Here is a 21,653-nt window from a genome sequence, read left to right on the forward strand (position 1 = left end):
CCAAGCAGGAAACACCATCAAAGCATTCTTGACAGATGGCTGCCAAGCCTCTGCTTAAAGACCTCCAAAGAAGGAGACTCCACCACACACCTTGGCAGCAAATTCCACTGCCGAACAGCTCTTACTGTCAGGAAGTTCTTCCTAATGTTTAGGTGGAATCTTCTTTCTTGTAGTTTGAATCCATTGCTCCGTGTCCGCTTCTCTGGAGCAGCAGAAAACAACCTTTCTCCCTCCTCTATATGACATCCTTTTATATATCTGAACATGGCTATCATATCACCCCTTAACCTTCTCTTCTCCAGGCTAAACATACCCAGCTCCCTAAGCCATTCCTCATAAGGCATCGTTTCCAGGCCCTTGACCATTTTGGTTGTCTTCCTCTGGACACGTTCCAACTTGTCAGTATCCTTCTTGAACTGTGGTGCCCAGAACTGGACACAGTACTCCAGGTGAGGTCTGACCAGAGCAGAATACAGTGGTATTATTACTTCCCTAGATCTAGATGCTATACTCCTATTGATGCAGCCCGGAATTGCATTGGCTTTTTTAGTTACAGTACTGCATCACACTGTTGACTCATGATCAGGGTTTCCCAAGCTTGGGTCTCCACCTGTTTTGGGACTACAATTCCCATTACCCCTGACCACAGGTTCTGCAAGCTAGGGGGTGATGGGTGATGTAGTTCCAAAACAGCCAGAGACCCAAGTTTGGGAAACCTTGGGTGGAAGGGCAGAGGCGGGAGGGTGCAAGTGTAGTAACTAGGCAAGATTTGCATTTGTTCCTCCGCCCACTTGTGTCTCTGGCCCCGCCCACGAGGGGCATGTGGCCACCCAGAAGGTTGCCAAGAATGGAGGGGGTGTGGCCCTCGGGCTTAAGAAAGCTTCCCCACCCCTGCCTGGCCAAAATAATTGAGGGCACGGCAACTAGACTGGGGCAAATGGGCTGCAGGGAGGCTTTGCGTGGCAAGGTGGGGACGGGACGGGACAGGAAGAGAAGACCTGGGAGAATCCTCGTAGTGACCCACAGGGACAAGAGTTGAAAGGGAACTCCAAGGGTCCTCTAGTCCAACCCCCTGAAATGCAGGAATGACAACTAAAGCATCCGTGATAAATGGCCATCCAACTTTTCAACCTCCAAGGAAGGAGAGTCGACCACCTTCTGAGTTGGCCTGTTCTACCGTTGAACAGCTCTGAAAGTTCTTCCTGATGTTTAATCGGAATCTCCTTTCTTGCAACTTTAATCCATCGGTTCAGGTCCTAGCCTCCGCAGCAGGAGAAAACAAGCTTGCCCCATCTTCTGTGTGACAGCCCTTAAGATATCTGGAGATGGCTCTCATGTCACCCTCTCTGTCTTCTCTTTTCCAAGCTAAGCATAGCCGACTCCTAATTTCTACTCATTCTCTACTAACGCAGTGGTGGAACCGCAAAGCATTAACTGATGTTGCAACTGCAGCATGTTGCAAAAATATCAACCACAAGGCTGCAATGTGAGTGTGCTGTGGCTCCTATCCAGAGCTTGGGTTTGTTTGGTTGTTTTATGAATTAACACCAGCACAAAATTCCGAATATTGAAAGCCTCGGTGTCTATTTTAAAAGTGGGAGAGAGGTTTCTAGTCCTTAGGGCTGTGAATATGGCTTTCAAGGTGGACAGATAACGGGAGGGAGCTCTAGAGAGCATGCAGAGGTGGCTGATCTGGAAAATCTGAATGAAGAAGGCAAAACGAACTTTGCAAAAATAAGTACAAGTGCATTTGCATGATTTCTGCAGGCTAAAGGGCTGCGACATGGAAGATGGAGCGAGCTTGTTTTCAGAGATTCTACAGCTGTGAAGCCTGCACTGCAGGGGGCTGGCCTAGATGACCCTTGGAGACCCTTCCAATTCTATGATTCTCAGGTATAAGCATCCTGAATCTATTTATTGACTGGGAGAGAGTTCTGTATGTGCTAACTCAAGAGTAAAATAAGCTTTGGAGAAAACAGCATTTCACACCTTGGCGGTTTTACGAGGGAGTGGTGTTTTAATTAGAATTCCACTAGACAAATAAAGGGAAATGTTCCAATTATTTCCTTGGCCTCGAAAGGTGGCGGGAAGAGGATTTAATAAGAGTTTCTACAATAGCAGAGTCCTTTATTAGGAAGGTCAGGTTTCTCTAAACTGGATGAGTCTCTACGAGGAAACAGGATCGAGAGAAGTTTGTATGTAGTAAAAATACCTTTCTTATAAGACAGTTCTAAGTGGGAAAAGTCATGGGTGAGAACACACCCTGGGCAACGCTTTATACACGCAGCACAAAGTTCCAAAAGATTCTAAATGGACCATTTCTCTGTACGAGCCTCTACTGACTTGACCAATCCTTCCCCCAAAATCTTGAAGTCTTCCAAAATGGCCTCCACGTTGGGAACTGTCAGAGGCTCAGGGGCGAGGGCGGACATCATTCTTCCTTTCATGCTCAGCGCCTGTGACGGAAAGAACAGATATAATAAGCAACTGAGTTCAGACCACAGCTCTACTCAAGCATTGTACCAAATCCAGGTTTAGAACCAAAATCTGAACTGAGGTTCTGAACAGGTAGACAAACCATGGTTTGCAGCTCGCCTCTCTGGTTTCATCATCCATCTGCTCAGCATTTCTACCAGGGTCGTCTTAAGCATGTCGGGGCGCCCGGGCACCATGGTGCGGAGATCACTCCGGTGCCCCCGCCCCGTTTCTTGCTGCGGCTGGTGGGTGGACGCTGCGCACCGCGCAACGCCCCCCTGGCAGCCCAGCGCCCTGGAACCCCTCACCACCCAGCCTTCCCCTAGAGCCGGCCCTGATTTCTACTTCCGTGCTATAAGAGCCTCCAGAGGTGCAGAGAGTGTGGTTTTCCCATTTAGGTATCGCAACAAACCTTGGTTAGCACAAACCATGGTTTCCAAACCACCGCCTTTTCAGTGGTGACACCCAGTATTTGGAATTTCTTCCTCAAACCAACTTGCATAGAGCTGATCTTTACCTTTACAATGCCAGGTTATTATTTATTTATTTATTTATTTATTTATACATACCCCGCCCATCTGGCTGGGTTCCCCCCGCCACTCTGGGTGGCTTCCAACAAATAGCAAAATACATTAAAATATCACAGATTAAAAACTTCCCTAAACAGGGCTGCCTTTAGGTGTTTTCTAAATGTCAGGTAGTTGTTTATCTCCTTGACTTCCGATGGGAGGGTGTTTCACAGGGCGGGCGCCACTACCGAAAAGGCCCTCTGCGCTGGATCTCAGTGTCCGGGCTGAACGATGGGGGTGGAGACGCTCCTTCAGGTATACAGGACCGAGGTTGTAAAGGTAAGTTAAAAATACCTCTTTTTTTCTTTTCTTTTTTACTTATCTGGCCAATTTAAGACGGTCTGATACTGTTTCTATCTTACTGGTATAGATTCCATGCTTTGCAATAAATAATCTGTTGCTTTAGCGGGAAGACTGTCCTAAAACTTTCCTATTACTCTGGAAGAGTGAGGAAGAAACCTTTGCTAAGCAACATGGTTTGCTAAACCGTACTCGAGTTTCTCCTTTAACCATGGTTTGGGCATGATCCTTGAATTGAGCCCCGCTCCCTAGGTCTTGCTAGCCTCCAAAACTGCAAGCCAGCCTGAGCCATTTGAGCAGAATCTGTCGGCCAACAGGACCCCAAATGATGCACAAAATGCATATACACAACAGCACAGGGGCAGCCAGGGTGGTGCACCTGCCACCATGAGGGCTAGGAACTTATTTTGCTAGTAAAAAAGGGTGGGGGTGTTGGGGGTGGGGAAAGGAGGCTTGATTATTCAGCCGACTCTCATCAGATTTCAAGCTAGAGGCTCTGTTCTGCAACCAGTTGGGCATGCCAAGCCATGCAAATTCCAACACCCTCCGACTCTCTTATCCACATGAGCAGTTGCAGTTCCAAAGGAGCAGCCATGTAGATTTATTTATTTATCCTTTGTCTGAAAGCCAGGAGTTCCCCACCCTCTGCTCAAGTCACCTTTCCCTCCAGCTACCATACATCTTGCACTTCCAAAGTGGCTTCTTATCTGGGATCGCTGCCAAGCCCTTCATCAATCAGCTCTGGCCTTTCTTGTCCCTCATCTTCTTTTGCACCTGCTCTCTCTCTCTCTCTCTATCTATCTATCTATCTATCTATCTATCTTCTAGCTTGCTCCTCATCTATCCCCCCCTTAGATCCTTTCTCCCCTCCAACCCAAAAGGTCTCTGCACCTTTCGCCATGTCGCTTGCCGAAACAGCAGCCCCTCGCTCATCGGCCAAGATTCCCCTTCTCTCTGCAAGCCTCTCCCTGAGCCGTCCCTCCCTGTGTCACTTAACATCAGCTCTAAGCATTCTGGCAGGCAGAACGCTCTCCTGCCACCTCTATTTGCTGCCCAGCGCCTTGTACACAGAGGGCCCTGTGCAATTGCGACCAGGGCTGCTGCTAGGGTTGTTTGCGCCCTAGGCGAGATCACCTTCTGGCACCACCACCCCCCCAATTTCCCAGAGTTGTTGACCTTTTTTAGAAAAAATAAAAGTGGAATAAAAAATAGAGAAAAGAGAAAAAATAAAAATAGGAAATAGGAAAAAATAAAAAAGTAGGAAAAAAAGAGAGAGAGTTCCTTGGCTGAAAGGCGGGATGAAAGGCGGCCTCCGCGCCTCCGGAGAGCGGCCTGAAGCCGCTCAACAGCTGAGGGCGTGGAAGAGGCAGCCCCAGGCAGCACCGGGGGACGGGCAGGCTGGCCAGCGCCCCCTCCATTTTGGTGCCCTAGGCAGCTGCCTAGTTCGCCTTAATGGACGCGCCGGCCCTGATTGCGACCTAGAAGCCAGGTTACAAAAATGCACATGGTCCAAATCCTAGGGTTCAAACCACCTCACCTTGAAAGGCTGTGGCTCGAAGGCCGGAGGCTTCCAGAGGACTCCTATCACCTCTCCTCCATGCTTGTCGTAGAAAAACATCGCCAGGTCACTGAAGGCCTCCTGGAAAGGAGAGAGGTTTAGAAGAGACCAGGGTTAAGCTGGCTGTTTTGGAAGGACAACATTGATCCAAACCTGCATTGATACAGAGGTGCCAAACGAACACTTCTGCAAAAATTGCATGGTTAGAACATATCACGAATGTTTATGTCACAAACAGAACAATCCAAACTACGATAAGGTGTAGAAAGAGGACTCTGAGAGCAACAAATTTAAAACTTGAACCAAGCGTCACCGGTTCCAATTATTCCTAGGGATTCTCAATGAAGACATGATGTCCTCAAAGCCATTCCACCTCGCAGCATCTTAGGTTATGTAATGTTATTTGTTCCTGTGATATTACCAGGTTGGGTTTAACCAAGAAGAAATAAAAAGGTATTTATGTGATTTATTCCAGATCTTCGGTATGTTGATTATTTCTGGCATCTGCAAGTTAACACCTGGTCTGTGATATGCAGATTGCAGGGAAACTCAAAAAATAAGGCGCTCAAAGGCGAGGGTTGTTGTGAGAAACAGCGGAGGAATGCGTTCCTGCCCCAGGGGGAGACTGAGGCCGCGCAGCAGCCTGAAGCTCATAAACGATTGGCTCCTTCGTCACATTTTGGCTAGGGAGAAAACCGAGAGGAGGGTCAGAGTGACAGATGGAGATTGGGCGAAGCTTGCCAATACATTCCTGTAAGGGGAAATGCTTTCACATAAGACTTAAGCTGGGCTCGTCTTGCCCCATCAGCCGTTGCAAATAAACAAATGACTCTAAAACGGTTTAGAACGGAGCAAAGCCTCAACATCACCTACCCATATATCTGCCCAACGCCCATCAAGGTCACACACAGGTCAATCTTTATGTGCGTTGAGACCCACCCTCGACATAAAGCTAATGCATCAATGCATGGACAAAATGAAGCTCAGCTCGTGTTGAATTCTCTGTTTGTTTTAAGGGGGAGGGGGAAGAGGAGGAGAGACCAGTAGCTTCTTTTCCAAGCAGCTCAGCACAGTCCCTGGTGTTCCAAGGCCACGTGGAGAGCCCCTCTTGTGTCACAAGGACACCTGGAAAATAGCCGGAAAGCTGACTGCAAATTGCTTGCCTGTTTTGCAACGCTGGCGGGAAACAGATTTCTAGATTAGATTGCTGCGTATAACGCACCCAAGGGGCTCAGAGACTAGGACTGGGATTTCCCCCACCCCACCCCACCCGGATGTTTTGGACTACAGCTCAGCTCCCATCAGTTGTGCAGGCTGGGGCTTGTGGGAATTGTAACCCAAAACGTTTGGATGGCACCAGGCTGGGGAAAGCTCCCATAAACCGCCTTCCATATAAATGAATGGGTAACGTTCACTCATAGAATCATAGAACCGTAGAGTCGGAAGGGACACCCCCTCCAACGGTCATCTAGTTCAATCCCCTGCAAAGCAGGAATCTCAACATGCGGTCCCCATCCAATTTGAAACCATACCGGACCCTGCTTAGCTTTGTGAATGCGCTAGCAGATTTATTGCTGCACAAGGACAAGAAGGGGGAACTGAAGCTCTGCCCTCAAAGTATACAACAACCTCCAGACCTTTAGAAGGCATCTCAAGGCAGCCCTGCTTAAGGAAGCTTTTAATGTTTGATGGATTTCTGTATTTTGTTGGAAGCCGCCCAGAGTGGCTGGGAGAACCTGGCCAGATGGGCGGGGTATAAATAATATATTATTATTATTATTATTATTATTATTATTATTATTATTATTATTATTATTATACAACTGCAGTCATGTCAAAATCTCACTTCCATCAAACCCCTCTTCTGGGTCCAGCTTTCCTTTTCGTTATTAAATCGTTCCCAGAGTTGGCGAGGTTCGTTTGATACCAAGAAACTGTTGACATTTTCAGCCCTCCCGTTGCGAGAATCTGGTGATCTGATGTTTTGAGAAAGGAGGGGGAGGAACTGCTCTTCTCTTCTTCCATCCCTGACTGATTGACTGGTTTCGTTTTTACCTTGTAGAGATAAGGTGGCTGAGTGAGCAATGTAACACTCCTGCAAGCCAGTGTATTCTATAGTATGTAGCTTTTGTAAATAAATAAAATGAGGTATGCTTCTAACCTCCACAGCAAGCTTCCGCGTGGATCTCTGCTGTTACTGAATGGTGCTCACAATTGCGGTTGTGAGTCCAGGCTATCGGGTCACGCTGAAGGTGCTCCAGTCACTTAGCCTAGGGGCTTGAGACGTGGGGCAGAACCTGGTATATACCCACAGAAACCGAGCCTATAGCACCATCGTCCCGGTTCCTGCCACCAGAGATTCAGCAGGGTTCCTTCTGTGCCAGCTCTAAAAATGCCTGCTGGAACGGTTTCTGTTCTGCCAGGCCTAGGAGGGCAATTAAGAGTAAACTCTTCCGCGGTGATTAACTAATGCCCGTTATTTAATTTTGTAATGGTTTTATTGTATGGGTTTATGTTTTTCTTGGGATGCAGGTGGCGCTGTGGATTAAACCACAGAGCCTAGGGCTTGCTGATCAGAAGGTCAGCGGTTCGAATCCCTGCAATGGGGTTAGCTCCTGTTGTTCAGTCCCAGCTCCTGCCAACCTAGCAGTTCGAAAGCACATCAAAGTGCAAATCGATAAATAGGTACCGCTCCAAGCGGGAAGGTAAATGCTGTTTCCGTGCACTGCTCTGGTTCGCCAGAAGCGGCTTAGTCATGCTGGCCACATGACCTGGAAGCTATATGCCGGCTCCCTTGGCCAATAACGCGAGATGAGCGCCGCGACCCCAGAGTCGGTCACGACTGGACCTAATGGTCAGGGGTCCCTTTACCTATGTTTTTATTGCTGTAAATCATGTGTGTGTGTGTGTGTGTGTGTGTGTGTGTGTGATGCAACACTGGTATACAAATATTTTTATTTGTACGAAAGTTCTTAATATATTAATAATCAATTAATAATTAACATATTAAGCCTGCCTGGACCGTTGGCTCAGCCACTAACCTCACATGACCTGATAACTCAGCCTATGCACGTGCATAAGAAAATAAGAAAAGCCGGATTAGGCCCATGCCCCAATCTAGTCCATCATCCTGCTCTCACAGTGGCCAACCAGGCACCCGCCCCAAAGGGAAACCCAAAAGCAGGGCCCATGCCTCCTGTGGGAGTGAGTTCCACAGATTAACCGTAAAGCGGAGGCAATCTCGGGCTGCTCCTGCAGAGGGAGGCCAGGTTTAAGTTTGCGCAACTGAAACAGTTGACTGGGTCCAACTGAAACCACTGCACATTGCAGTGGCTTTCCAACCCTTTTGAGCCCATGGTGCCTTTGACCAACCGCATATTTTCTGTGGCTCCCCTGTGGGGTTTCAGGCCAGACTCAGGGAGGGAGAGAGAGAGATCAAGAGAAGTATTTGCAGATATTCAGCAAGGATGGCTGATGTGAATAGGGAAAAGGAGAGTGCCGAGGCAACACAGGTTGAAAACCTCTGCCTCATTGCATTAACTTGCACGTGGATGATGATGCTATTATACTAATAAGCCTGAGAGATTACGGTTTATGTCTAGGCACAAAGGAATATATGGGGTGCTAATCGCCTCCCCCCCCCCACCGCCTTTTCTCATGACGGACGCTTGCTTAATGAAGCCATGTGTGCTAATAAACGTCGGGAGGAATATTGCTCTGTGCCCTGCCAGGATTCTGAACCTTCTTGTTAAAAACCACAGTGTGATTCAGAAGCTGCTGAAGCAACAAAATCCAGATGCTTTTAAAAAATAATAATAATAAGGAAGGGTTACGCACTGCCTGGGAAACTTCCCTTTTGCCAGGAGTCAATGGAGGCACAGATCAGGACAGAACCTGTTCCCTCGCTCTGTTGCAAGGCGATTGTTGAAGAATTGGCTCGGTCTGGGAACGACCCGGGTGTCACCAGGTTCTCCAAAAGCAGCTACCGCTTGCCTGCTTCCTGCATGGTGAATCCCTCCTTTTTATCTTGTTTCCCTGGAGTTTGCAGCAGCAACATCCCTGAGGCCACTTTGTGGTCTGCATTAAGCAATCTACGTACCGGCCGAGAGAGCTAGCAGCTCTGCTGCTTACGTTTATAAGTTTCTGCCTAGGTTTCTGCTGCAGATAGAGACTTGTAAAGCTCTACACGGCACAGGAAGAAGTGGATAGGGTTAAGTTTTCTCCTGCTCCAGAGAAGCAGACACAGAGCAATGGATTCAAACTACGGTACAAGAAAGAAGATTCCACCTAAACATTAGGAAGAACTTCCTGGCAGTAAGAGCTGTTCGGCAGTGGAATTTGCTGCCAAGGAGTGTGGTGGAGTCTCCTTCTTTGGAGGTCTTTAAGCAGAGGCTGATTGCCGAATAATTGATGCTTTTGAATTATGGTGCTGGAGGAGACTCTTGAGAGTCCCATGGACTGCAAGAAGATCAAACCTATCCATTCTGAAGGAAATCAGCCCTGAGTGCTCACTGGAAGGACAGATCGTGAAGCTGAGGCTCCAATACTTTGGCCACCTCATGAGAAGAGAAGACTCCCTGGAAAAGACCCTGATGTTGGGAAAGATTGAGGGCACTAGGAGAAGGGGACGGCAGAGGACGAGATGGTTGGACAGTGTTCTCGAAGCTACGAACATGAGTTTGACCAAACTGTGGGAGGCAGTGGAAGACAGGAGTGCCTGGCGTGCTCTGGTCCATGGGGTCACGAAGAGTCGGACACGACTAAACGACTAAACAACAACAACAAAGCAGAGGCTTGACAGGCATATGCCAAGAAAGCTTTGATGGTGTTTCCTGCTTGGCAGGGGGTTGGACTGGATGGCCCTTGTGGTCTCTTCCAACTCTATGATTCTAAGTTCTCCCCCTGCCTCGTGACACCAGAATTCATGGATATCCAACAAAGCTGTGTGTTGGAAAATTCAGGGCACAGCAAAGAAAATCTTTGAACTGTTAAACTGCGGGACTCGCTGCCACAGAAGGCAGGCATGGCCACCAGCTCGGAAGGCTTGAAAAGAGGATTAATCACATTCGTGGAGGAGTGGGCTACTAATGGCTGCTGGCCACGATGGCTCTGCTCTGCTTCTATGGTCAGGGCCAGCAATGCTTGAGAATACCAGTTGCTGGAAACCACACGAGGGGAGAGGGTCTTATGCTCAGATCCTGCTTGTGGGTTTCGCCTGTGCATCTGATTGGCCACTGTGAGAAGAGGATGCTGAACTAGGTGGGCCATGGGCCTGTTCCAGCTGGCTCTTCTTGTGTTCTTACTTCCCCCTCGCCCATTCCCCTTATTCTGGAAATCTCATCCTCAATATGTGCACCTCCTCGCACCTTTGGTCCCTAGACCATAGCTGCCAAGTACCCCGTTTTCCCCGGGAAACCCCCCGTTTTTACCTACCTTTTCCCAGTGGTCCCCAGTATAGCACTTCGTCTCCTGTTTTTCTCCGTTATTTTCTCCTGCCGGCGGCCATTTTTTCTTTCTTTCTGATTTGCCCTTCTATGGGCACAAAAATGGCTGCTGCCGGCTTCAAAAGTCGCATCTACGCATGACCAGAAGTGCGTAGACGCGACTTCCGGTGTTGGCAGCGGCCATTTTTTGTGCCCATAGATGGGCGGGGTGACACCGGAAGTTGCGCCGACGCACTTCCGGTCATGCGTAGAAGCTACTTTTGAAGCCGGTGGCAGCCATTTTTGGTGCCCATAGAAGGGCAAAGCGACACTGGAAGTTACGTCGACGCAACTTCCGGTGTCACACGGCTGCCGGTCCCGGATTCTGCACTCCGGGACTTGGAAGGTAAGCCCTAGACCAAAGGGTTAGCCAACAGCGTCTCCTCTGCTGGCAGAAGAAGCCAACAGCGTCTCCTCCAGCAGACTGGAGGAGGGCAAATGTTGTCCCTATTTTCAAAAAGGGGAAAAGAGAGGACCCAAACAATTACCGCCCAGTCAGCCTGACATCAATACCAGGAAAGATTCTAGAGCAGATCATTAAGCAAACAGTCTGTGAGCACCTAGAAAGAAACTCTGTGATCACTAAAAGTCAGCATGGGTTCCTGAAAAATAAGTCATGTCAGACTAATCTGATCTCATTTTTTGACAGAATTACAAGCCTGGTAGATGAAGGGAACGCTGTGGATGTAGCCTATCTTGATTTCAGCAAGGCCTTTGACAAGGTGCCCCATGATATTCTTGTAAAGAAGCTGGTAAAATGTGGGCTAGACAATACAAATTCAGTGGATTTGTAGCTGGCTTACTGACCGAACCCAAAGGGTGCTCATCAATGGCTCCTCCTCATCCTGGAGAGTAGTGACTAGTGGGGTGCCACAGGGTTCTGTCTTGGGCCCAGTCTTGTTCAACATCTTTATCAATGACTTGGATGATGGGCTTGAGGGCATCCTGAGCAAGTTTGCAGATGACACCAAATTGGGAGGGGTGGCTAACACCCCAGAGGACAGGATCACACTTCAGAATGACCTTAACAGATTAGACAACTGGGCCAAAGCAAACAAGATGAATTTTAACAAGGAGAAATGTAAAGTACTACACTTGGGCAAAAAAAATGAAAGGCACAAATACAGGATGGGAGACACCTGGCTTGAGAGCAGTACATGTGAAAAGGATCTAGGAGTCTTGGTAGACCACAAACTTGACATGAGTCAGCAGTGTGATGCAGCAGCTAAAAAAGCCAATGCAATTCTGGGCTGCATCAATAGGAGTATAGCATCTAGATCAAGGGAAGTAATAGTACCACTGTATTCTGCTCTGGTCAGACCTCACCTGGAGTACTGTGTCCAGTTCTGGGCACCACAGTTCAAGAAGGATACTGATAAGCTGGAACGTGTCCAGAAGAGGGCAACCAAAATGGTCAAAGGCCTGGAAACGATGCCTTATGAGGAACGGCTTAGGGAGCTGGGTATGTTTAGCCTGGAGAAGAGAAGGTTAAGGGGTGATATGATAACCATGTTCAAATATATAAAAGGATGTCATATAGAGGAGGGAGAAAGGTTGTTTTCTGCTGCTCCAGAGAAGCGGACACGGAGCAACGGATTCAAACTACAAGAAAGAAAATTCCACCTAAACATTAGGAAGAACTTCCTGACAGTAAGAGCTGTTCGGCAGTGGAATTTGCTGCCAAGGAGTGTGGTGGAGTCTCCTTCTTTGGAGGTCTTTAAGCAGAGGCTTGACAGCCATCTGTCAGGAATGCTTTGATGGTGTTTCCTGCTTGGCAGGGGGTTGGACTGGATGGCCCTTGTGGTCTCTTCCAACTCTATGATTCTATGATTCTATGATTCTATGATCTATCAAGGGACAGGGGAAGGAGGTCATCTGTTGGAATTCCTCTCTCCCCACCGCAGGCCCTGTGCCCTGCCCCAAGAGCCAAGGCAGATTTTGGGAGTCTGGGGGGGAGGGGAAGAAGGGGGAATCACCAAAAGTATTCCCTCCCCCACTGTTTCATTGGCATGTGCCTTCTTCCGGCAGAGGGAAGAATACCCCCATATGTGATGGCATTTGCTCACGCCCACCCACACCTCCCTGCCATCTAATTTTTATATTGTAACTGCTTTGCGAATGGACACCCATTCTAAGAACACAGGAACTGCCTTGCGGAATCTGCAGATTGAGGTCTGCTTGGCTGGAATCCTCACTCGGCCATAAAGCTCAACGATTGACCTCAGGCCTGGTCCTCCCTCACAGGGCTGTCGTGAGGATTAAGGGGGGGAAAATAGAACAATGTACATCAGCTTGAGCTCGTTGGAGGAAAAGGTTGGATATAAATGCAATCAATCAATCAATCAATCAATCAATTAACAAAAGTCTTCCACTTACTACGGAAAGCCAACTGTCATGGATGCAGAGACAGGTTGCAACATCAAAACACAATATTAAAAATATTTAAAACAACTTCCCATCTCAGAAAAAGGAGGGTCCTAAAAGCACAAAGCTCAAGTGTCAAAAGCCATGTTAATGAGGTGCATTTAGTATTTGCCTGAAGCTGTATAATGAAGGTGTCAAGCAGCTCAACAAGGACTGAGGGTGAGAGTCAACTAAATTTTATTCAGAGTGAACCCAATAAAATACATGACTAAGTTAGGGTCGTTCATTTAAAACAGGTCTACTCTTGAGTAAAACTTGGCTGAGGGTGCTCAGCGGCAACGGAACCCTGGCCAACTCTTGTGAAGGAGAAAACTGCATGGGGAAGGGGAAGGAATAGAGTATCCTGCAGGAGGAGATGGCTAGCAGGCACACCAAACAGAAGCACTCCAGGCAAGACATAGCTCAGTTGGTAGAGCATGAGACTCTAAATCACAGGGTGGTGGGTTCGAGCTCCGCGCTGGATGAAAAATACCTGCATCCTAGGAGGGTTGGACTAGATGATCCTCAGGGTCCCTTTCAAACTCTAGGCTTCGATGATTCTATGATCCCTCTCTTCTAATACAAACTCAGTCCTGGCAGCCGTGCAACAATTTGGTGCAGCTCCCTTGTATGATTATAGTGAGCACGGAACATCTGCTTGCGTTATTTTTTCCCAGCTCCTGCTTACCTGCAGCTCCCGCAGGTAGAGCTGAGCCGGGTCGTAATCCACCACTGGGAAAGCCGAGGTTTTGACAGCCGCACTGCTTTTCAACGTTCCCCGGAAGAAGGACTTGGCCGGCCGGTCCACTGCCTCCAGGTGCCTCGGGATCTGCTTGGGGTTCAGGTGGATGAGGACATCGTAGAAGTCCAGAGGAGGGCGGAAGACCATCTGCCAAGGGGGAAGCCACGTCAAAATGGGGCTCGACGGCAAGGGAAATGTGGAACCGGGTCCCAAAGGAGGGAGAGAAGGGAGTTAGCATCATCTCACCAAGGCCCACAGGGTCTTGGAAACCACAGCTGCACATCATGTTCTTGTCAGCGATTGATGCTGTTAGAGCAACAGACCAAGATGCAATTCCTCCACTCCAATCAGGGTTAGAAACTCAGATATATATATAAGCCAGGGGCAAAATGCCTCTATAAACCAGGGTTATAGACGCCATAATGGAATGCCTAGCTGCTATTTTTGGACCAGAAGACTTTTGGGTTCCTGAAATTCATTCGGATTGTGCATATAAAGTACTAGCTGGCCCTGCACGCGTTGCTGTGCGTTAGTCTGTGAGATGGAGGGTAATAGCCCCCCTTCAGATCCCTCTGAGCCTCAGAGTCCCCTTGAGTCAAGATACTGTGGAGAGGGCAGGTTTCATCCCTGTGTCTCCCCCCACCCTGTTCTGACCCATTACCTATCCCTGCCCTCTATTCGGGCCCCCATCCCCCCCAGGCAGGCCCCTACCTCCACTTGGCAATGTTGGGCCTTGTTGCTGCAAAAGGCCTGTTTTCAGTTGGTTTGGCCTTGTTGCTGCAAAAGGCCTGTTTTCAGTTCTGCTGAGGTCTTCAACACCTCTGCCGGATGGATGGATGGATGGATGGATGGATGTGAGTGGTGGATCTTGTGGTGGAGGCGGGGTTTGTGGGTGTGGTGTAGATTTCACAGGAAGGGAGGGGGTGTACTGTGGGAGGAAATGCACTTGAGGGCGCTGTTTTACTTTGTTGAAAAAGATGTTTGTACCTGCGCAGGTGTGAGTTCTGAGGGATTATTTTTTTCTAACAACACTCGGGGAGTGGCCTGGATTGTTGTGTCAAAATTTCAGGACGATCGGTCAAGCGGTTACGGAGAAAAGTGGATCCCACACTTTCACAATTTTTACATTTTTATATATATAGATAACAGGTAGAATTCTGCGAGTGGTATTAGTGTGTGAAAACAGTCCAGATCTGATCTCGGTGTTGGGATGCCTAGCACTGTGACTGAAGAGAATCTCCAGATCAGGACATAAAGCTGTGAGGGTTGTGGGAGATGCCTCTGACTTGCAGGCTCAAGCTGGCCATGCCTGCAGTAAGCTGGTCTTTTGGAAAAAAATAATTTTATATATCAGATCTCAACAGCTGCAAGTCATGGAGAAGAGAAGGTTAAGGGGTGATGTGATAGCCATGTTCAAATATATAAAAGGATGTCATATAGAGGCGGGTGAAATGTTGTTATCTGCTGCTCCAGAGAAGCGGATATGGAGCAATGGATTCAAACTACAAGAAAGAAGATTCCACCTAAACATTAGGAAGAACTTCCTGCCAGTAAGAGCTGTTCGGCAGTGGAATTTGCTCCCAAGGAGTGTGATGGAGTCTCCTTCTTTGGAGGTCTTTAAGCGGAGGCTTGACAGCCATATGTCAAGAATGCTTTGATGGTGTTTCCTGCTTGGCAGGGGGTTGGACTGGATGGCCCTTGTGGTCTCTTCCAACTGTATGATTCTATGATTAAATGGGAGCACAGTGCTCCACTTCTGCATCTGCAAAGATGCTGAATCACCATCAGTTGAGTTTCTCGGGTTTGCCCACCAGTTTTCTCCCTGCCAAGGAGGAACCCACAGCACCAACTTTCGCAGGCTTACAACCCAGACCGCAAAATAAGAACAACAGAGAGTTCTGGAAGAGGTGCTGCAATGGCATGTCAGCTTCAGGAAGTGGTTGTCACTCTCACACAGGCCTCCCAAAAAAACACCCAGCTCTACAATATTGTGCGCAATATCATGCATCACAAGTGTCGTCGTACTCTGGGCAACTATGGCGACACGCCTGAGCTTCGCAAAAACAAACTGGCAACACAGCAAAAGAGACTTTGGGGGGGGGATCCGAATCTACTCTTTGCTCTCTCCAGAAAAAATGACGAATTGAAATTTGATGACAAAAGCCGCAGAAGTGCAGAGCTAAGATAAACTCAATTTCGCAGCCTCCATCAACTAAGGTGCACCTGACAAAGTGGCCTTGAGACCACAAAAAATTATGCCACAAAAAATGGTTAGGGTTTAAAGTGCCACGAATGCTCTTTGATTCGCTGCAGTCACAGAGACTAATGCAGCTCTGGAAACCGTATCGACTATGAACAATGAAGAGAATGATGAATTGCGACATTTCATTCTGCAGTTCTAAAATGGTTTTGAATCATTTCATAGAATCGTAGAGTTGGGAGGGACCCCAAGGGTCATCTAGCCCAACCCGCCCTTCAATGCAGGAAACTCTGCTAAAGCATCCATGGTGCATTTAAACTGGCTTTGTTAGGGAAGCAGGAGCAGCTATGCAAGACACTGAAGCCCCACATCCAAGCCCTCTACTGGGAATCTTATCCAGTCATTTACAAACCTTCAGTCACGAGGACTAGAAACTTACCTTTAAAAAAATGAAACAAAAGGAGGAAATCAAGTCCCAAGAGGAAAGGTTGAAGGAATTGGGTGTGTTTGCCATGGGAAAGAGAAGGACGAGGGAGGTTTCAGAAGCCTCCTTCAGAAACCTGAATGGCTGCCATATATTTGGAAGACGGCAAAGGCATGTTCTTCTCTGCTGACTAGATCTCATGGACAAGCGACAAGAGGGTAGATTTTGGCTGAACGTTAGGAGGGTCAACAGCCCCTCCTGCCACTTGCTTCACAACACACACACCCTAAACCAAGTCTGTCACTCCTTGACAGGTCCAGGTCTGCCAACAAGCTTACAGAACAGCTTTGAATAGGCTATTTTGTTAACTGCAATGCAGGCGGTTGGAATAGACAACCAACTCTACAATTCTATGATTTCATGGATAGACAGATAGACAGATGATAGATAGATAGATGATAGATAGATAGAAGTGAAACTCGGAAAATTAGAATATCGTCAAAAAGTGCATTTATTTCAGTAATGCAACTTAAAAGGTGAAACCAATATTTGAGATAGATGCATGACATGCAAAGCAAGATATGCCAAGCCTTTATTTGTTGTAATTGTAATTATTTATCGTTAGGCGGGTCAATTATAAATGGAATGTGATTAATGAAATGTAATAGCGATGTTTCTTTTTGTCTATTTTTGTATTATTGTAACTATTTGTTTTATTACTGTGGCATTTCCAAAAGAAAGCATTTGTAAAAAATTGAAAGTAAAAGAAAAAATAATAAGTTGCATTACTGAAATAAATGCACTTTCCGACAATATTCTAATTTTCCGAGTTTCACCTGTAGACAGACGGACACAGTGTTATATCAATATTTTCATTAAATAGAACAAATGAATGAATAAACTTGCCTTCACATCCTGGCTTCCCAGAGGGTCCATGAGCTGTTTCTCCAAAACCTGAAGAGATTCCTGACCCAAAACCAGGAGGCGCTGCAGGACCTGGTGTGGGGTGGAGAATAAGAGGCAGAAGAGAGGGGGAGGTTTTGAGAACCGTTCACAGCCAGCGCTGACGGAGGGCACACGAGGGCACTTGGCAAGGGCCGGTGCATTGGGAAGACCCCCCACCTTTGCAAGGCCTGGCTCGATTCTGCAGGAGAGCAAAGGAAGTTCGGGGGCAGCAGGCTCAGGTGGGGCCTTTGCCTCCACACCCTTCCCCTAAAGGAGAGGCCCAGTGCGCTGTACAGGTCAGAGCAGGGTTCCCAAAGTGGGCTGTGCTGTCCCCTGGTGGGTGGGGGAATAACCTAGAGGGGCGCCAAGAGGTAAGGGGGCGGCAGGGAGGTGCAGGAAGTGTAAATGACCACCAGACTCTGAAAAGCTTGTATTAGGGAAGCTTTTAATGTTTAGCTTTTAATGGGGACCCAGGTGGTGCTGTGGGTTAAACCACTGAGCCTAGGGCTTGCTGATCAGAAGGTCGGCGGTTCGAATCCCTGCGACGGGGTGAGCTCCCGTTGCTTGGTCCCAGCTCCTGCCAACCTAGCAGTTCGAAAGCACGTCAAAGTGCAAGTAGATAAATAGGTACCACTACAGTGGGAAGGTAAACGGCGTTTCCGTGTGCTGGTCTGGTTCGCCAGAAGCGGCTTTGTCATGCTGGCCACATGACCTGGAAGCTGGACACCGGCTCCCTCAGCTAATAATGCGAGATGAGCGTGCAACCCCAGAGTCGGTCACGACTGGACCTAATGGTCAGGGGTCCCTTTTACCTTAATGTTTAATAGATTATTCTATTTTGGTGTTCTGTTGGAAGCCGCCCAGAGTGGCAGGGAAACCCAGCCAGATGGGTGGGGTATAAATAATAAATTATTATTATTATATTACCACTGGATCATCAAGTTGAATTAAAGAAACTACAGGGTGGGTGGGTGTGTAACACAGGCATCCCCCAACTCGGCCCTCCAGCTGTTTTGGGACTACACTTCCCATCATCCCTGACCACTGGTCCTGTTAGCTAGGGATGATGGGAGTTGTAGTCCCAAAACATCTGGAGGGCCGGGTTTGGGGGTGCCTGGTGTAACATCTTTATTCTTTTCCCCCTCCTTTCCTCTGTACCACTTTATTGCTTTACAACTGAAATTCTTTCAATAAAACAATATTTTAAAAGCTGAATTAAATTAACTAAAGAGTTTTCATTGGATTCACAATGAATGTGCAACTGCTATCCTTTTGAATTTTATTGCGTTGCAACCTTCCTGAGTGGGGTGTGCCATTACGAATAAAGGCTCTTTTATAGGGTGCGGCAGGGGGCACTGGGCGTGAGTTTATAGAACCAAGGGGGCAGTGGCCTGAAAAAGCTTGGGAGCCACTGGGCTAGACTAGGACCTGTGAGACCAGGGTTCAAATCCCCACTCTGTCACGAAACTCACCCGGTGACCTTGCACAAGTCAGCCTAACCTACCTCACAGGGCTGTTGGGGGATTAGATGAGGAAGGAGAGAAGCAGTGCTTTTTCCCTTGAAAGTACCCCTAAACATTTTCCTACTCGTATTGAAATACTGTCCCTCAATGAGGCCAAACTTAGATTCACAAAATGTTTCAGAGAATGCATACTTCTGCAGCCCCCAGGTAAAAAGCACTGGGGAGAACCATGCGCTGCCACCTTGAACATCCTTTGCACTGTTCAATTTTAGCAGTGGGGAAAAGGCTTCAAGGAGAGAGAGGACAGATCGGAAGATCGGCTGTTCGACAGTGGAATTTGCTGCCAAGGCATGTGGTGGAGTCTCCTTCTTTGGAGGTCTTCAAGAAGAGGCTTGACAGCCATCTGTCAAGAATGATTTGATGGTGTCTCCTGCTTGGCAGGGGGTTGGACTGGATGGCCCTTGTGGTCTCTTCCAACTCTATGATTCTATAAAGAGGCCAAGAAGGAAAGGTTTGACCTGGCCAACCAGGGGACGGAGGCCGCAGCTGGGCTCACCTGCGCCGAAGGCTTCTCCTTGGTCCACGCCGAGTCCTGGCGGTCCCTGGGGGTGGCAATGAACATGACAGGGAGGCGAGGCCGGGCAGCCACAAAATGGTTCCTGATCTCCACATAATCTGCATCTGGATGCAAAAACATCGCGGCGTCAGACAGTAGAAGAGACCACATAACACTGGTCTTCAAAGACCTACATTGGCTCCCAGTACGTTTCCGAGCACAATTAATGTGTTGGTGCTCACCTTTAAAGCCCTAAATGGCCTCGGTCCAGTATACCTGAAGGAGCGTCTCCACCCCCACCATTCAGCCCGTACACTGAGATCCAGTACTGAGGGCCTTCTGGCGGTTCCCTCGCTGTGAGAAGCCAAGTTACAGGGAACCAGGCAGAGGGCCTTCTCGGTAGTGGCACCTGCCCTGTGGAACGCCCTCCCACCAGAGGTCAAAGAGAAAAACAACTACCAGACTTTTAGAAGACATCTGAAGGCAGCCCTGTTTAGGGAAACTTTTAATGTTTAATAGATTATTGTATTTTAATACTTCTGTTGGAAGCCGCCCAGAGTGGCTGGGGTATAAATAATAAATTATTATTGTTATATTATTATTAGTCCCCGGTTCAATCACCGCCATCTTCAGGTAGGGCTGGGCAGGTATGTCCCCCACCTGCGGAAGCTGCAGCTGTCGACCAGTGTAGACTTTACTGGGCTAGATTCCAAACTAGGCAGTTCCTCGTGTTCCCAGATCACGGTTATTATTATTTTTTATAAATGTATTGATATGGTTTTTCAGATTAAAATTTTACAGTCACATATACCACATGGAAACAAGATTCCAGGGAATCTCCCAAACTTCCCTCCTGCCTTTGGTGGGTCTTATAGTTAGTTCTTTCCTCCTGCATATTTCATAATAATCCAAATCTTTTACCTCTCCATTGTGTCCAAAATTCCCCATTAGACCACAAGTGTTATTCCAATCCTACTAACGATTTTAAATGTTTACAATGCTTTTTAATATTAATTATAAATCCCCCCCAAATTCCTTATTAAAATTTTGGTCTTCCTGATTCCTGATTTCTGACTCTTCCGGTCATAATCCATCCACTTGATCTGCCATTCTTCTCTGGTCGGGGCTTTATCTTCTTTCCATCTCCTGGCCAATAACATCCGTGCAGCCGTGCTCGCATACATAAATAATCTGCTCCCTTGGGATTTCGGCAGCTAGAATTCCTAAAAGAAAGGCTTCGGGTTCCCAGATCACCAGGAAGGCAGCGCCGAACCACAAAGCACCGCCCAGCAAACTGCCTGCATTCCCCTAGAGAGGCACGGCCCATCTCTTCCACACCTGAGGCCGGCCTTCTCCAACCTGCGGCCTTCCAGGTGGTGATGGGATGCAGCTGCCATCATCCCTGACCATGGGCTGGGCTGGCTGGGATTGGTGGGAGCTCCAGTCCAACTGCACCTCGAGGGCACCAGGTTGGGAAGCCTTGGACACACGGTGGAGGACATAAAGGCGAAATAGTTGCACACCCACAATACGGACACCTACTGAGAGCTGTGAGGATTCCCTTCTCTGTACAGTGGTACCTCGCAATATGAATTTTTCGCAAAACGAATTTTTCGCAAGACGAATGCGTTTTGCGATCTGATGGTGACGCGCAAGACAAATTCGTTTTGCGAAAAAATCATCGTGCGAATCGCGGTCTCCCATAGGAATGCATTGAAATTTAATTTATGCGTTCCTATGGGCAAAAAAAGAAATTTCAATGCATTCCTATGGGAAACCGCGATTCGCAAGACGAATTTTTCGCAAAACGAATGGACTCGTGGAACGAATTAAATCCGTCTTGCGAGGCACCACTGTATGCGGATTGAGGATTAAGATATAGCAGTGATAGAGGGCGATAGATAGATTTATTGTTGTATTTCTTTGCTTTTTCTTTTTTTCCTCTTTTCTTCTCCTCTTATATCTTTTTCTTCCTTTTTCTGATTTTTTGGGGGGTCTTATTTCTCTTTGGTTTTTACTGCATTATATGCTGACAACTTTTAATGAAATTAATATGGAGAAAAATGAAAGCTACAGAGCCCCAGCCCCAGCCCCCAGGGTCTTTTCATCTTGGAGATGAAGCAGTTTAAAAAAAAAATAGGAGTGAAGTTTTGGAGAACAGGATGAATTCTGCAATCGGTATCAAAGGTGCAAATAGATCGCATCTGCATACTGGAATACTTTATCCAGATTTTGCCAGGCATGGAGGAAAACTGAGCATTGAGCCGCACTCCAACCCAAGGTTTAGAAATCTGAGACAGACACCTCGCTGGCTATTGCACACACACACACACACATTTTGAAAACACATCTTCACAGCCATGAGAGCTAGAAACCTGCCACATAGATTTTAAAAAAGGAAAGCTGAAATTATTCAGAACGCTATGCTCTGCACCAAGATAAGGGGGGGGGTCTTCCTTCTGTGCTACACTTTAATGGTCCTTTAAGGCAGGCAATTGCATGCTCCTGGAAAAGCGAGAATTAATCTCGTCGAGT

At 47.7% G+C, this 21,653-nt stretch overlaps 1 protein-coding gene across 1 annotated transcript in view; it reads right to left on the reverse strand.

Moving 5' to 3' along the window:
* Nucleotides 1-349: 349 nt before the first annotated feature.
* Nucleotides 350-21,653, reverse strand: part of NOL6 (nucleolar protein 6) — a 57,229-nt gene continuing 35,925 nt past the window's right edge. Inside the window, exons 22-26 of the mRNA XM_060280382.1 lie at nt 19,119-19,243; nt 17,061-17,150; nt 13,477-13,677; nt 4,882-4,983; nt 350-2,456 (exon numbers count right to left, since the gene is read on the reverse strand). Coding sequence (XP_060136365.1) covers nt 2,307-2,456; nt 4,882-4,983; nt 13,477-13,677; nt 17,061-17,150; nt 19,119-19,243 — 668 coding nt within the window. The 3' untranslated portion in view covers nt 350-2,306. The remainder of the gene's footprint in view (nt 2,457-4,881; nt 4,984-13,476; nt 13,678-17,060; nt 17,151-19,118; nt 19,244-21,653) is intronic.

This window comes from Zootoca vivipara, chromosome 11 (genome assembly GCF_963506605.1).
Source record: "Zootoca vivipara chromosome 11, rZooViv1.1, whole genome shotgun sequence".
Taxonomy (NCBI): Eukaryota; Metazoa; Chordata; class Lepidosauria; order Squamata; family Lacertidae; genus Zootoca; species Zootoca vivipara.